At 42.4% G+C, this 16,504-nt stretch overlaps 1 protein-coding gene across 2 annotated transcripts in view; it reads right to left on the bottom strand.

The window, feature by feature from the left end:
• Positions 1 to 16,504, bottom strand: part of cdon (cell adhesion associated, oncogene regulated) — a 32,039-nt gene that overhangs the window by 998 nt on the left and 14,537 nt on the right. The window contains exons 4-18 of one of the 2 annotated variants that reach the window (XM_005735916.1): positions 15,977 to 16,123; positions 15,131 to 15,274; positions 14,746 to 15,033; positions 14,395 to 14,664; positions 11,322 to 11,596; positions 10,815 to 10,989; positions 9,341 to 9,457; positions 8,539 to 8,742; positions 7,723 to 7,904; positions 6,376 to 6,481; positions 3,979 to 4,101; positions 3,518 to 3,709; positions 1,733 to 2,043; positions 1,536 to 1,615; positions 327 to 589 (exon numbers count right to left, since the gene is read on the bottom strand). In XM_005735916.1, the coding sequence (XP_005735973.1) occupies positions 327 to 589; positions 1,536 to 1,615; positions 1,733 to 2,043; positions 3,518 to 3,709; positions 3,979 to 4,101; positions 6,376 to 6,481; positions 7,723 to 7,904; positions 8,539 to 8,742; positions 9,341 to 9,457; positions 10,815 to 10,989; positions 11,322 to 11,596; positions 14,395 to 14,664; positions 14,746 to 15,033; positions 15,131 to 15,274; positions 15,977 to 16,123 (2,877 nt within the window). The remainder of the gene's footprint in view (positions 1 to 326; positions 590 to 1,535; positions 1,616 to 1,732; positions 2,044 to 3,517; positions 3,710 to 3,978; positions 4,102 to 6,375; positions 6,482 to 7,722; positions 7,905 to 8,538; positions 8,743 to 9,340; positions 9,458 to 10,814; positions 10,990 to 11,321; positions 11,597 to 14,394; positions 14,665 to 14,745; positions 15,034 to 15,130; positions 15,275 to 15,976; positions 16,124 to 16,504) is intronic. The other variant, XM_005735917.1, reaches the window with a different exon arrangement.

Here is a 16,504-nt window from a genome sequence, read left to right as displayed (position 1 = left end):
GAGTTGACGTGGTTCCTTCAACTCTTCCACTTTGCAATAGTGACTCACTCTTTCACCCACTTCTTGAGTTATGATCAAGGAAAATAATGAGACCGGGATATCATAACAGCTACATAATGTTAAGGCGACAAGGTTGTCCCCGCCTACGTCTTCTTCTATAGCCTCATTATTCGACTGATAGCAAATTTAATTAAATGATCTGTAATCATGTGAGCAGCTTGGATATAACTTGGGAATTTAATTGCATAATAGGTGCAGTGAGAAGATGCAGAAATGGAAGACAAAATACATGGAAAGAACTTTTTTTCTGGAAAAACGTGTCTCACCAGTGTTGTCTGCTAGATAGGTTTCATTGTTGCTGATCAGACAGCAGGAATGCTGTGAGGGCGAGGACTCTTTGTGCTCATCTGATCGGTATCCTGCGTTGGCCTCCTGGTCCACAGAATGCGTGTGGCTGTCGTGGCCGCGGCACTGTGATGAAACCTGGCCCAGAGGCACCATCTCCAGCCCGTCCTGCTGGCACGGCGCCACGCGATGCATTAGAGGGAGCGTGCCACTGGAGAAAGTGCCATTGGTCTTGTTGTAACATCTGGTCAGAGACAAACAGAGATGGAAGGGAAACATTCATTAATGCCCGTGCGTTGCTGAGTGTTCACTCTCTGACAGCTCTTAGCAGTGCTTTACATGCTCATTCTTTCTCTCTGAAGGTTTTCCACCAGACACAGAAAAACTCTGAATTAAGATTACTAGTCCACAAAACAATGACAGCTCTAACACAACTGGAGCGCTCTCATCGTGCTTCAAAAACTGTTTTCATCAGAGATTACAGGCCACACAGCCTCTAAGTAACTGTGACACATTGTGGTTTTGCTCTTCAGTGAAGTTCCAAAAAGCAGAGAGTTGCACGCAGCAAAGTTGTCCCTGTTTTTCCGAACTCAGCTTCCCTCAATCGGGACACGATTGGATTGTGACCTCACCCCCCTCTTTTCCCAGCAGCCGGAGGTAAATAAACACAGGACTCATTAGGTCTGCTGGCTGGGTGCACACAGGGTAAACTGTGATGCTGGGGACCCTTAAATACATAAACAGGACTAAAAGGAAGGCAAATGTGTCCGTGTGTGTGTTTGGATCTCAAAAGGGGCTCTTGAGCACTTCTCAGCGATATCTTAGTAGAAATATGACCGATCTGTATTTTTAGGCCCAATTTGAAGTAAACAACGTTAATTTGAAATCCCAATAATTTCCATTTCCAGATTTTTTTCACTTGTTTGCTTGTTATTTCATTTGATTTTCCACACTGATCACTGCAATTGAAAGTAAATAATCTTAAAAAGGGGATGTCATATTTTCATTGGAGAAAAAAAGAGAAGACGTAAGCAAACTGTACAGGGACATAACTATATAAGAAAAAGGATATACAACTGGTATTACAAAGCCCATTAAGAAAAGTCCCGTTTCAGTTCACCTGCCAAGTGTAAAATAGATCAAAAACCCATACAAACACCTTGCTTAAGAGTTAGATTATGCTATCTCACCTGTTGTTGTTGCAGAGGTTTTGACAGCTCATACAATCAGAAGACTCTGTTTGGGGAAGAGCTGTGTACATGCCTCCACCCTGACAGGGAGACACAAACACCAGATTAAGCCACACTGAATGGAATTTGTACCTGTGCATGTAAAATACCACAGTTTAAAACATCATGGACATGGACACCACGACCTCAGCACTCACGTTATGATGGTGGTGAGGGTGTGAGTGCTCGCAGTCCCGCGTGCTGTGCGGCAAGGTGCCGTTGTGGCCATGCGGGGGACCTGGTGTGTACAGATTCCCAGAGCCGTTGAGCAGTGCCAAGCCATTCGGGAGTTTGTGGTGGAGGTGATGGCATCCTTGGGGTAACATCTGGCCACTGTGTCCATAGCCACTGTGGATACCCCCATTAACGCGACTGTTGCCAGGCAGCGTGGTGTAGTCGAGCACATGGCCGTTCAACTCTGGTGACTGGTACAGGTAGCCGGGAGCATCAAACTCTGCAGCAAGAGAGGCTACAATCAAGATAGGAACAAGACCAGTTTCAGCTCTGGAGTAAGTTTAGCTTGAAAAATTATTTAGGGCATCAGCTGGAATAGTTTTGGATATTGCTTAAATAGACAAAAAAAACTGTAAAACTACAATTCCAAGAAATCTGTAAATAACAGCAAAATAAAATGATTTAAAAATCTTTGATTGCTCTGACCGCAGAAGAGTTTTCCACTTGGTGATGGTGGCATTTTTGGTGGATGGCAAAGACAATGATTTCTGGAAGCGTTCCTGAGCACACGTAGTGATTTCTAGTTTTCAATACAGCTCCATCTGTGAGCTTGAAAGTCACAGGCATCAAGAGTCGTTTGATTATCTTATTTAGTATAGGTTATTTAACGTAGTCTTCATAATTTTATATTATTCTGACAATGTTAAAAATTGTAGACGCAACTTGGTGAATCTCTGCCTATCTGCCTCTTCTAATTTTATTAAATTTAATAATTGTATAGTACTCTGTTTATAGTAACCATTGTCCTTGATGTAAATATGTAAGAAAAAAAATTGTGTATGTTTCTGTTCTGTGTCCTGTGTACTGTTTGTTGTATATGTGTCTTTCTGGCTGCTGTTACAACCAAATTTCCCCTTGTGGGACAATTAAAGGACTATTCTATTCTATTTTATTCTAAGATGCTCTTTTTATACCCAATCACATTACTGACCTGTTGCTAAGTAACAATTAGTTTCAAAATGTTCTCCCTTTTGTTGCCCATGTCCCAACATTTTCGAGATGTGTTGCTGCCGTCAAATTCTCGATGAGCTCATATTTTTCATGACATACTAATATGTCTCAGTTTAAACATGTTTTCTGTGTTCTATTGTGAATTAAATATAGGTTTGCAAGATCTGAAAATCACTGCTTTTATTTACATTTTACTGAGTATCCCAGCTTTCTTGGAATTGGGGTTGTATGCGTGGCTTTGCCAGTTTTGATGATGTTTACAGCCCCCCAGACAAGCAACCAAACAAGCATTTCAGCACTGGTGACATAATTCAAATATCATATTGTAACAGGTATCATGTGCCCAACTGTTTGATCAACTAAGATGTTGATGAACTCCGATGAATCATATGCGACCCTCATTCTTACATAAAAGGTGGAAACCAGTGACCCAGTCTACGAAATCTTTAAGCTACAAAATTTCAGCTATTTACAGATCCAGCGGGTCTGATAAAGAGCTCATCTAACAATGGCCAACTCTTTTGCAGGCACTGTGGGATCTGTATATGCACTTGGAATGAACACTTGGAATATGTTTCACAAGCTGTCTTGGGGCCAGCTATTCTCAAAAATGAGTTAACTCTTGCATGCTTGCTGTTCATCTTGCAGTGAACAGCAGTGTAAGATAGAGCATGCTACGAGAAAAAGTTTGCTTTTCATATCCTGAGCAATGTTTGGGTATTGATTTTTAGTTTAGTCTACTTTGATATTAAACTCACTGTGCATGTTGTTCTGTTGACGATTCCTCCACAGACAGATGATAATAAAGGACACCAGGATGAACACCATCACCGTTAAAACAGAGCCCACAATCACATAGAGCAGTCCTCCAGGAGGGCTTGGGGTATCCACAGGATGGGGGTCAGATGGGGTAATAGGGTGCTGGCTGGGTGATCCTGGAGACTGGCGTGCTGCAGAAGAGAGGAAGAAGGGGACATGAGGAACAACTTTTTACCCATTTGCGTTAAGGAAAATAACAAGGTACAGCACCAAACCATAAAATGCAAGCCATTGTTGTTGAGCTCATAAAACCCAGTACATTTATGTTGTGTAATTTTGGTGATCATACCCGTCATTAAAGTTACAGCCTTTGCAGAAACATGCCTGGACTTCTGATAAACTAGAGGTTTGGTTAAAGTGTGAGTCATTTCTTCTGCATTACAGCGTTGTGTTTCCTTACCTCTGGTCTCACAGATCATGACGTTACTGTATTCACTCTCTCCCCCGTCATTAAAGCACTGCATTTTGATATCGTAGGAGGTCTCAGGTTGGAGATGTCCAATCATGTGCCAGTTTTTTATACCTGGGAAGGCAGGAAAAAAAGGGGGACAAAGGTGAGAAATCACTTCCTCTACAAGTCAGTGTTGACACAACTTGTTTAAACTCACAGCCAGTTTTTCGCTTCCTATTGTCCTTCGCTTCAGGCTTCTCACTCAGGTCATGTTCTTTCCCTCTCTCTCTGCTTCACACCCAAACCTTGTCTCCTTCTCTGACAGTCTCACCAGGACCCAGACAGTTGCCTTATTCGAGACAAGCTCCATATATGGCAGCTTCATGTTTGTCCTGGCTTGCCTCCAGTATTCCCACTCCACACTCACGCCACTGCTGCACTACTACACACTATCACACTACTACGTGCTTTGAAATCACAGATGAGACAGCTACAGTCTCCAACATGGAAATGCCACATTTCCTACAAATGAGGCTGAAATAAGCTGCTGTACTTGTCATGTTTCATTTCATAACAAGTATAATAAATCGCTGCACATGTACTACCTATGTCCCGAGGTAATTTTAGTGGGAACACGTTTTTAGAGAGGAAGCATACACTGAATCTCAGTATTTAATGTCAGTATCACCGTAACAAAAATGCCTCTAGGCAAGTGAGTGACTTAGAAACTGTTGCAAGAAAAGGTCTTCTAGAAAATAAGGATAAGGCTGGGTATGCTATGGGACAGGTCTCCTTTGTGATCGGCAAGCAGCGATGGCATGAGTGTATTCTAAATCTGACCCATCCTTCCCTCATCAAGTGTAGTTTCAAAAGAAATAAAAGGCCAAAACCTTTAGCTTAAGACTAAAAAATGGGACTTAACATGTCAATAGGTGATGTTATGGTGACTACGTCCAATTTTATCAGCCTTTTATTTCTCCAACTGTGGCCTCAGTCACACAGGACAAGAGATCAGTCAGCAACCTGTCGGCATTTTCCCGTTACCAGGATAATATTACAGTCACACTAAGGAAAACAATGAATGGAGACAGTGGCACAACCAACATTATTGCACCATGTGCAATGAACAGACTACGTAATTGCCTTTGATATCATTGCTTCCAGTCAGTTGCCGTCCTCAAAGCAACTTCAGTGCATCAAGACAGCAATAAAAGGGCATTTAGATGGCTATCAGTCTGCTAACGGTTTGCAATTGAATGGCGTTAAGCTGGCAGTTGCACGCAATCTGTTTGTGACTAACACGATTACTAACTGTGATAAAACAGCAAAAATTCCAAATCTGTTATTGTCTGCTGCAAATCTGTTCCCATCTAAATACACAGAAAATCACATTGAACAGAAATCCAAAATGTTCAACTCAGCACAGTCTAAATAAGATTGGTTGTTAATTGTCGGCAGTTATCTTCAAACCTTTGCCAGCCTGTCTGAGACTGACTGCAGCGACTGTGCCTTGGGTTCCACATTGGTCAGTTTTTTGGGTACTGCAAGTTAAACCTCATGGTCACCAGTTGGTTGGCCTCAGCTACATGCAAATGTGAAAAAAATCAATTTAATCACCAGACAATTGATTCAAGTGCCATTCTCTCTTCTGCCACTCTTCTGAAACTGGCAACATTTTAGTGCAAAAAAATAAGACAAATTCTTCTTTAGTCCAAATCTTGTGCTCAGTCTTATTTGATACTTTATTTGCCAAACTGCAATTTTATGAGCATACCATAACACTATAACACTGGGCTTTGATGGGTATTACCATTTTTTCAGCTCTTAAAATCTGACATTAAGTGTAAGCTGGTCAGAGGTTCCTGTTTAAATCTACTAATTTTTAAATGTTATAGCAACGCAGCTATCCACATCTTAAAATTTCTCTCTTTAATGACTGAATTTTTGGAATTTGTAACTTCGGTGTAATAACAAGCTGCTCGCTGGGGACAAAGACCAAACAGACATTTGTCCCTGGCGGTGTGGAAAGTCACATACTCAGATGCTGGAGAGATGGGCAAAGTGAATGGATGCCCCTCCCTCCCTTCCTGCACCCAGCTCAACTGTTAGCATTCCACCCAGCAACCTGAGCTGCTCTCGTCTGGTCGGGCTCATATTACATCTCCGGCCTATTAGCTGGCAACCATTTATTAAAAACAGATTTCAGAAAGCAGTGCACTCTCTATAAATCAACGCGCCAAAATGCACACCACTCTCGACACAGTATCCATTACACTTCCAAGTTTATCTGTAAAGCTCACGTCTACAACAGGACTGGGGGAAGCTGTCGACAAACACTCTACACCGTTACTCACTCGGCATGCAGTGGAAAAACATACACGCGGTAAAACATGTAGCTCCACTTACCTTCAACCACGTCCCTTTTGTAGTCGCTGTCATTGTCACTGTCCGTGGGCCGGTAGTAAATGTAGAAGCCTTGGATCGGAGTGTTGTTGTTAGTCGAGGGACTATACTGGATGGGGATGGAAAAAAGATTATGTTGGACTACAGCAATCTGGTAAGCAATTATCATACAAAGAGAGGAAATTTTCCAGCACCTAATAGCGGGCCCTGTTATCAGCAGATGTACAAGACTGCAAGCTAGATTGTGATTGCACTGTCTGTCTGAAGTTGAGGAAATAATGAGGTTGTCTGAGGTTAAGTAAATGTGGGGAACTATCTGCATCCATCTGCAACCAAAACTGTTGTAAGGCAGAAACAGCTTTGAAGACAGAAGAATCAGAACACGGAGGGACAGGGCCTCCCTTTCTTGCTGTTGGAGCAGAGCTCCTATCAGTACAGTCTGATTGGCTGCAAAAGAACCACGATCAGTTCAAACACAGGTGAGCCACCTGGAAAAGTCACTTCATCAGCCAAACTTTTCCACTGTTATGCAGGGACGGGAAGTTGTTCAGATCATTTTGATGAATGCGCACTTAACTTTGGAGACAATTACAAGCGATGCAGCTCTTATAGGAGCCTGAACAGGAATCATCAGTAAAAGCGGAAAACATTATCAACCATGTTGCGGCTGGCATAATTCTCCACTCATTATCGTAGAACACATGTAGGTAAGGGCACGCGCTGTTTTTCTTGGCTAACATAACATGAATTTCCACAGCAATTGTTCAGCGCTCCAGTGGGTTGAACAGGAGATGCTGATCATGTCGGCACCCTGTATTTAGGCGTAAATAAATCCACAATGGCATGGCATTTTGCACAAGTCAACAGACTTTTTAAGCACAGTTTAATCAGATCTGACTTAAGTTCCGGTGACCACTGAAAGAAAAGTTTTGGCTCTCTACTCATTCACTTTAAAATTCCAGCCCAAGTAACTGAACAGAGCCACTGCCATAAAGGTGCTGAGTCCTAACAGTTGCCACTAGAATGTAAACGCTTTAGTATTTCATTTTTATACTTTCTTGCTTCCATTTCAACAGTATTTCATATCTGTAGCTGTGACATCACTGTTTCACAGTATCCACAGAAAGGAAATCCACAAGGAAACAAAAGTAGGCAGATAATCAAAAACGACTGAAAAACCTTTTAAATGCTAATTTTGGTCAATGCACTAGAATACTGCGTGGACACAATTACTGTAAATACAGCAGCTTTGTGTAAAACTCACTGATAATTTTTGACAGTTTATCTTTGTTTTCACTACTAAATGCGCTTGTTTGAATGCCACTACTACTTCCATGATGTACTACTCACAGTCCAGCGCAGCATGATCTGCGTGTCGCTGATAGCATCCGTGGATGAAATATGAGGCCCAACCACTGGACGGTCTGTCTTAGGAGGGCTTGTTTGCGGCACTTGGTACGGCTTCGAGGGAATGCTGTGGGGGCTCTCACCGTACATGTTCATGGCTGCCACCCGAAACTTATAGGTGGATCCTGAGTGAGAAATACAACAGGAGCAGCAGTGTTACAGTACAGTGTTGCTAAGCAAAAGCTAATGTTGGATTTCTTAAGCAGGCAACACTCATATGATGCTGTTAGTTGGTGTATTGGAACTGAAAGGGGAACTGAAAGGGGAAAAACAGCTGATGGCACAGCATCTGAAATCTTGTTAATAGTTGAAACTTTATATTATTTATAATATATATAATATTTGCTGATGTATGATATGATCTGTTTTATCTGGTTTATAAAGTTTGAGAAGCCCTCAATGCTTTGACCATAAAACTTTTATTTTCCCTTATTAATAATTGTCCCTGGGTATTTTATTTTATTCTCACTATTACTTTTTCTCTTATTTTCACATCAGCATTTTTGCAGACCAGTGACAACTACAAATCAACATAGACCAAGAAATAATAACAACAACTAATTGCTGTTTATCAATTGTTGATTTCATTGTCAGTGATGGGGTAAAGTTTTTGCGAGCCGAACGGCAGCATAAAGTTATTTATAAGAATTGTGCTATTTTTCAAATCTCCTTAAAAAAGGAAATTCTCCTCTGGGCAGATCAATCATTTTCTGCATCACTGGACTGTAGAGAGAAGTTGTGAACGATGTGTAAACTCACCAGGCTCCAGATTGCGAACCTCCACAGACAGCTTCAGAGGTGAGATGTTATCTGCAGCCACAACCCACTCGGCACTGCGGCCGCGTCTGTACTCCACGCGGAAAGCTGTGATCGGAGAGCCGCCATTGGCTCTCGGGATCCAGGTGACGTATGCTGAACTTTCAGTCGCCATGGAGATGGTCGGGCGATCGGGAGCCTCTGGAACTGGTGAAAAAAGCAAATAGGAATTAAACTCGTACCTGTCATTACTGCATCTGAATTCATGCAAACGTGATCACGGGAAAAGAAAAAAAAGTAAAGCACGCACATCACAGGGAAGCCACAGAGGGATGTATACTTACTGCCTGGCCCCTTAGTCACAGAGTTAGAGAAGGCAGGAGCGAGTAAGACAGAAAGAAAAGAGGGTTAGTGAAAAGATTAATGTGAGTCTCAGCAAAGTAGGGCCTGCTTGTGACGCGAGTAAGTCAAATGCACGCACACAGATACACACACTCATTTCTGACCCTAAAGCCGTGTGTAATCTCACAGCATCTCTCTCCCAAAGAGTCATTACGGGGTGTCAACTATCATCTGACTGTTTGTACTCTGAGGCACAAAGAAACAAAGCAGACCACATCTAAACATTAAGCTCTGCGATCTGTTTAACACAGTCTGGTCATGAACTCCACAGTAACTAGCTACATGACAGAAAGCCCCATAATTTCCCCCAGAAACATCCCACAATCATTGTCTGCACAGAGTCCAGCAGCTGCAGCAACAACGCAGGGCCTTTCAGACAGTCTGCGATTGTGTCGGCACCAACCTCTGTCATGTATGACAACTCCAAAGTGCGTGTTGGGGGTTTTGTCCTCTGGAGCTTTGGGTGGCACGGAGATGACGGGAGGCTTGGAGGGATTCTTGTTGGGGGAGGTGCTCTTCTCTGAGAGAGGAAGAAGAAAAGCTGGAGGTAAGAAAAACATCAGCACTGCCACCAGAGGACACACTTCAAACATCAGTTTTGTAAAAATCTGCTTACGGCTGCATAAAAATCTGTGTTTTAAATTGCACACTAGGACGTGTTTTAAACAAAATGGGCGTATAAAACCTGCAAATTGCATAACATTTTCTGTTGACTAAAAATAAACTGGCGAGAACTTTGTAGTGTAGAGTTTTCAAAACATATTTCTTAGTTTACGGCAGGCCTTTGAAATTGTTTGTGGGTATTTGAGTTCTTTGTATCTATTTGGTGACTTGTAATGGTTGTAAAGGACTGTATATTTTTATAGACTTCGTGGAAGCATAAAAGTTTATGGATTTAGTATTTCTCTACTAGAATTGGATTCCTAAAAGCAGGAAGAGGTAAACAGAAGACACATAAAAATGCACATTACTCTTCTTCTTCATCTGGTAGAGTTTGGCTGGACGCAGGAGCCCAGAGGTTGGCATTTTGATGGTCCTGGACTATTTTGTAAATGAACCACCCCGAAGATATAATCATATCTGTGGTTTTTGGCAGTATCCCTGGCTTTGCATATTTCTGACCAGGGAATATTTTGTAACCCTGCTGTGGTAAAGCACAATTGTTATTGTGTTGGAATACTTGCGGTCATTCTTCTTTTATTTGTCTCTAAACAGACAAAAAGCATGTTCACGCTTGTCTACGATGACTGACACCGGTCATTATGATTGTGTTCACAATGGTGACTGGATGACCTGCTGGAATACCTGAACAGGTAAGGTACGATTACACTGAGTAAATGGTTGCATAAAATAAATAAAAATAAAATAAAAATATAATAATAAAATTTCAATTACTGTCTTCGTTGATCCGCATAAGATTTTATCATTTTTTCTTCATTCTGTGCCAAAAGCCAAAAGTTGAAGGCACTTTGTTTGGCCTTACACAAATCACAAATATCAAGCTAAATTCCTCAAATTAATATAATTGCGCAAAAACTACAGTAAATCTTCTTGCAACCCTAAACGAAAAATTCATTGTGCTTTGCTCATTTTTCTGTCCTCCGGAGACTGCTATCAGCGGAGAACATGCTTCTGTTTCTTCTCCGACAAATGTTTTCTCTAGCGTCTGCTCAATGTTAGTGCAAAATGTCCAAAAACAACCAGACCCTCCTTAACTCAGCATGGCCCTTAATTTATTGTTCAATCTTTGTAGCTTTGGTGGAAATGAGAGTAAAGTTTTTTTCTTACAGCATTTAGCAATTCCCAGGAATATTAGCAGATACTGATTAAATAGTGTTTGAGAGTTTTCTTCATTATAAGCCAGTGACTGGGCTGACCTTTGCCCGTGCGGAAGGTGAGCATGGCCGGCTGACCCTCGCCTGCTGAATTTCGAGCCACCATCAGCACCTCATAGAGACTTAAGGACTCCAGCTCTGACAGCCGCAGGGTCTTCTCACTGCCAGGCACACGGACCGTGTGCCAGCTTCCCACCACCGTTCCCATTTCATCAACCTGACACACAGACACATACAAGAGCATGACTAAAAATGACAGTGATAGTTAATAATCCTTCGTATTTAGTCTCAGTTTAGTTTAGAAGCCTGAGCAGCATCACTAACAAAGGCTGTGATTTACACAGGTGCTCCACAGTCACATTTTCCAACTCCAGCAAAACCGATTCCTGCCAACAAAGTTTAACTAGCAGTTTTATAGTCAGAGTGAGACGATTTCTGAAGCAAATATTTTAGAAGGAAAGTGAACAGCCTTTTATTCATATTCATATTTTCAGGGTAAAATATGAGCAAAATATTTCAGAAAAACTAAAGGAAAAGATTTTTCCCTACCTTACGGTATTTAACAAAATAGGCGTTGATGGGATTGCCTCCATCGCGCCCCGCCTTCCACTCCAGATCATACACATCAGGCTTGTGAGTCTGAGGTGGGCTGATGATGATGGGTGCCTCTGGGGTAGGACGGTTGCCGCTCCTATCAGCGGGCTGGTTAATCGGATCTCCTTCGTTTTCTGTGAGGAGACGCTCGTGGCCCTCGTCGCTCTGTATCGGGTGGAGTGACGGTGAAGCTTCAGGCAGCGCACCAACAGTGGAACCCGACTGTGAATCTGTCAGTGAGGAAGATCAGAGATGATTAAAGTGAGATGTGATACAGTCGCATCAAAGATCAGTCAGATTCACAACAGACTTTGTTAACTTATGATCACCAGGCCACATCAGCTCAAGTCTCAGCTGATACCCTTTTACACATGCTATCTGCAAGCTGCTTTTCAACCAACCTCCACAGGTGACTCATCTTTTCAGTGCAGACTTAATCAACGTCAAGTCTACTGTCAGTGATGCCTGCTTTGTTCTGTGTAGGGGGTCTTAGTGCAACTTTCCTGACTCATACCATTAAATACAAATGACTGTAGATGGAAACCCCTATCTTTGCTCATACTTTAGGCAGAAAATAAGATTTTGGAAAGTCATGCTTTTCATGGCATTAGGCAAACAAATGCCATAAATAACCGTTAACAGTACTATATTTGTTGATCTCATTTTTGTGTTGTGTATGTTCACTTTTTCCAATACAATTGTGGATCTTTGTTCAGTTTTGTACAGCATGGAGGAGGAGAAAGCACCAAGAAAAGCTGACTAACACAGTGGCCCCGCCTGTGCACAAAGGGCAACTTGCTGGAAAGTTTTACATTTGGAACAAATATGTGTACAGTGCTACATCAAATCACACTTTGCTTTTTTTATTAAATCCTTGTCAGAGCCAGAGTGGTCCACCTGGGCAAATCATGCGAGCTGGGAGTCTTATTATGGCTGACATTAGCTTGGCAAAGTTCAGGTGAAATGTTGGGTTTTTTTCACAGACATTTCGAAGCCACAAAACCTGGGACTGCTCAACTTTGAGCCACATCTCAGAGGTCAAACAGAGTCACAGCTGAATATTAAAAAACAAAACAAGTGAGTAAGGAGGTAAACACCGCAGAGGCACACACACACTGCAGGGTCCTGGGTCCAGTTTCAGGCTGTTTTTGGTGTATGTGGGACCGGTTCACTTTGTAAAACAAACAGGCCTAGAGCTGGTAACACTAGACCTGATCCTGGGACTGTGGCCAGCTGCCACACATTCCACACACCAACCATTAAAATACCGGAGAGAATCAGACCTCAGCGCTACATCCAGCCCTCCACACGTTCCTGTTCGTTCAGCCCTGCAACACTCTCACCTCTCCACAGCTCTGACTCATAGCTCAACCACAGCCAGGGCTCCTACTCTGACACAATGAGAGAGGAGGAGGCGATTAAGGACACAGCGACCTCACTATTCTGATGGGAAGGAGTGGTACATTACAAGTGCTAGTAAACCAAGAAAAAGATACATTGCCAGGTTCTTCCCAGAAAAAGGTCATGGCATTAGAGGAGAGCACCTGGGAGTGAATGTGGTGATAAATCATGAAGGATTAAGGACAGAGACAGGAGCCTGGAAAGAGCCTGCTGGAGGACCTGTGGATACCTATGAGGAAGCAACGCAGTGAAGACGGATCCAGTAAAGAGTAAAGTGTTTTGACTCCTCTTGTTTCACAAGTTTCAGGCAGTAAAAAGGCCAAGTCTTGCACTTAATGATCTTCTGTCACTGATAACCAACAAATAATGACTTTAGTGGATAACTTTGTGATTAGGTTGCATGTTAATTCATAAAAGGTCATGGAAACCCAGACCACAGCATGATAGAATAACGCACATCAGCAGGTAAAAACAGGGTGCTGTCAAACCAAACTTCTTTCTTTGATGAATTACAATCACAGGCTACATAAATCAATAATACTGTTTAATTTGAATGTAATAGCATTTGATAAGCTCCGGTGCCTGGTACCTGATAACAAACTGAATTATCAGCTTGTTTTGTGTATAAAAGTGGTCTGCAGCAAAAAATATTCATTTCTGCAGTTTGTGGAGGGAAGCAAACGTTTTGCAGTGAACCCACCTGATGGTGACTTGTACTCCCTATGTTCTGCATGTAGCCGCATTAATCATTCTGAAGATAGCAAGGAGAGCTCAGGAATGGGGCCTTGGAGTAGAAGGAAAGCTTGGGGGAGACTGCAGGAGGAGGAGGAGGAGGAGGAGGGGGATGGTTGTGATGTATTAATAAATAAAAGGCAGTTGTGTATGATGTTGACAGCTGGGTGGTCTGGTCCTCGTCATAACCCTCCACGGCTACTCCTTACATTCCAGCGTCCGGGGGCTTATCCCCGACGGTGCGCACAAAGCTCACTCTCACGCTCAAGCTCAGTTCAAGGCTCAGGAGGAGGGCGGCCTTGGCCAAGCCTCCCCTGCCAGTCCTTAGAGAAACACGTACATTCACACTCACAAAGCGAGGGCTCCCTGCAGATACTGTATGCACAGGCGCCACAGAGATCCCATCTGGTAAGATGTCTTAACCCTTTCTAACAATACCCTAAATTTTTTGTAACATTTGCAATGCAGTGTATTTCTTGGAACTTCTAACTTTCGGTGTGTGGAACATCTTCAATCTAAGACTCCTCCATTTGTGATGCAAATGCAGGGAAAAGTCTAAGTAAGTTTTGGGATATACTGGCTGTCAGATCTCTGCACTCTCTTGAACATAATGGGACCAGATGGCACTTGTCTTGTGGTGCGCAAAGTGATAAAAGAAAAAAATATCAGCAGTGAAATCATAACCCAGTTACTGAAGAAATCTCCAAAACCAGACACCGAAACAATCTAGCGGCACGAATGTCACTAAAGGCTGAATGAAAAATAAATATGTTTGCTTTTGGGATGAATTAAACCTAAGAGAAGAAAACAACCTTTAGTTGTTCCCAACCTAGGAATCAACAAGGCAATCCGGTACAGCTTTTGTTGTTTGATAGAGATAACTGATCATACATACCTCCTTGAGTTGTGAGCATTCCAAAGGACTGCGCTGAGCTAAAGCCATTGTCCAGCAGACACTGATAAACTCCCTCATCCTGTCGTGTCGCATCTGAAACAACAAGTGAGGATCCAGAGATCTGAAAGCGATGTGAAGGGGTGATGGGCTCTGCGTTGAACAGCCAGGTGATGTTTGGAGATGGATTTCCTTGGGCTACACAGATAAAACGAGCAGAGGAGCCGAGAGAGGCGAGCTGGTTCCCCGGTCCCTCGATGATGGAAACAGGCTCTGTGAAGGTGAGCGTGAAATGTTAAACATCTGCATCAAACAGTCACCACTCACACTCCTCTCTCATTGTGTTTTTCTTACCGAGAACCTTCACAGTATAGTTAGCGCTGACGAGAGTCCCCTGCTCCGTCTCAACAGCGCAGGTGTAACTGCCTTCATCGCTTCTCATCGCCCCAACAAAGGCCAGATTGTTGTGCTGTCGTTGGTGAGAAGGCCCCGGTATGACCTTGCCATTCTTAAACCACTTAGCTGCAGGTGCAGGACTACCAGACACAACACACTCCAAGGTCAGCGGCTGCGACTTCTCAATCGAAACAGTCTTTGGGGTTTTGGGATAAACGATCTGCACTGAAGAGGAGGGGTCTGAATCTAAACAAACCAAAAAAAAGACAAAGACGTTCGTTGGTCTGACATAACAGAGCAGACATATAAACGCTTCTCCTTGATTTAACATCATCTAACTTACATTTGACGGACAGCTTAGTGCCATGAGACTGTATGACGGTCTCCTTGGTAACAGGGTTCACTGCACCACATTTATACATGCCCTGGTGCTGGGCTGAAACAGAGATAATCTGGAGGTTGCCAGATGGAAGTATTAAATAGTCATCTGAAAAGAGAAGGAAAGGACTAAGTAATAGGAAGGCCTCCACAGTATACAGCCAGCATGCATCACACCACAAGCAGATGAACAAAAGGGGACAAATGCATGGATTCCTTCATAAATTTTCAAAATGAATGACCAAACGGAAGTGTCTGTTTTGAGGAAATCATATTCACAGATGGCTTCACCAAACTTTACTTAACTCCCTCATAGTAGTCTTCACTTCTTATCAGAGTCTCTACACTGGAACAAATTATTTTTAAAATCAATAAAAACAAAGCAATAAAAATGAAATATATAAAATCAAATGTTTATTTATTAAAACAAGAATACTATAGAAGGAATATGTACCAATCAAGGAAAATTCATTTGACCAGATTCCATTCAATCTAAAACTCTGCCTTGCACTTATATCACAAAATCACATGGAAAATGTACATGTAATGAAAAATTTTCATAAAGCTCAAAAATACTCAAAAGGCCTCATAAATGAGAGCCACCTTTATCTCCCTTTGATAAGTGAGAGTATATATAAATAATATTTAGCGTAGTGCAGTGTTGCACTTTTTAAATATTCTACAGTCTATTTAGAGCTCATGAATAAATAAAGAAAACTGACATAATTGGTATTTTTACAATTGAGCACTTTTTCAGAGAACAGCATATAGAGTTAGAAAAACTACACATTTATCTGAGTTTCAAACATACCTTTTGAAGCTTCCACCCAGCCCCCCTGTATCCTCAGTCTAGGAATAGCTGGGGGAATGCTACGTGGTAGAGGACACTCTATAAGAGCAGTGCTCCCTTCCTGCACTGATAATGACCGCCGTTGGCCATCTTCGTATTTTGATATTTCTGCATGGATAGAAATAAACACAATTGCCTTAGTTCAACTTTCCTTGAGTCCAGAATATCAGACATTTAATATCTTCTGAGCATCTGCAGAGTCAGTGACAAAGATGATCAGCACTACTTGAGTTGAGCTGTTTGTGTTGGACCACTTGGCTTGTTTATTGTTGCAGTGAGTGATTCGACTCATGCCTGATACAGCTCCAAAGCAAGGTCAGCCTCTTAGCATAGTGTCCAAGAGCAAGAAGCATCCCAGCAGGAACATGCTGCACACAGGAAAGCCCAAAGCTCATTAAGGATACCGGTCAAGAGGCATCTGGAACGATGCCCGAGTAAAAGCTCCTACTGCTTCCTTCCCCTCCGCCACTCAGCAGCAGGCAGCTGAGG

Source organism: Pundamilia nyererei, unplaced genomic scaffold (assembly GCF_000239375.1).
Source record: "Pundamilia nyererei isolate P.nyererei 1_Seehausen unplaced genomic scaffold, PunNye1.0 scaffold00066, whole genome shotgun sequence".
Lineage (NCBI taxonomy): Eukaryota > Metazoa > Chordata > Actinopteri > Cichliformes > Cichlidae > Pundamilia > Pundamilia nyererei.
The sequence above is the reverse complement of the archived record's forward strand: the minus strand, read 5'-3'. Positions and strand labels throughout refer to the sequence as shown.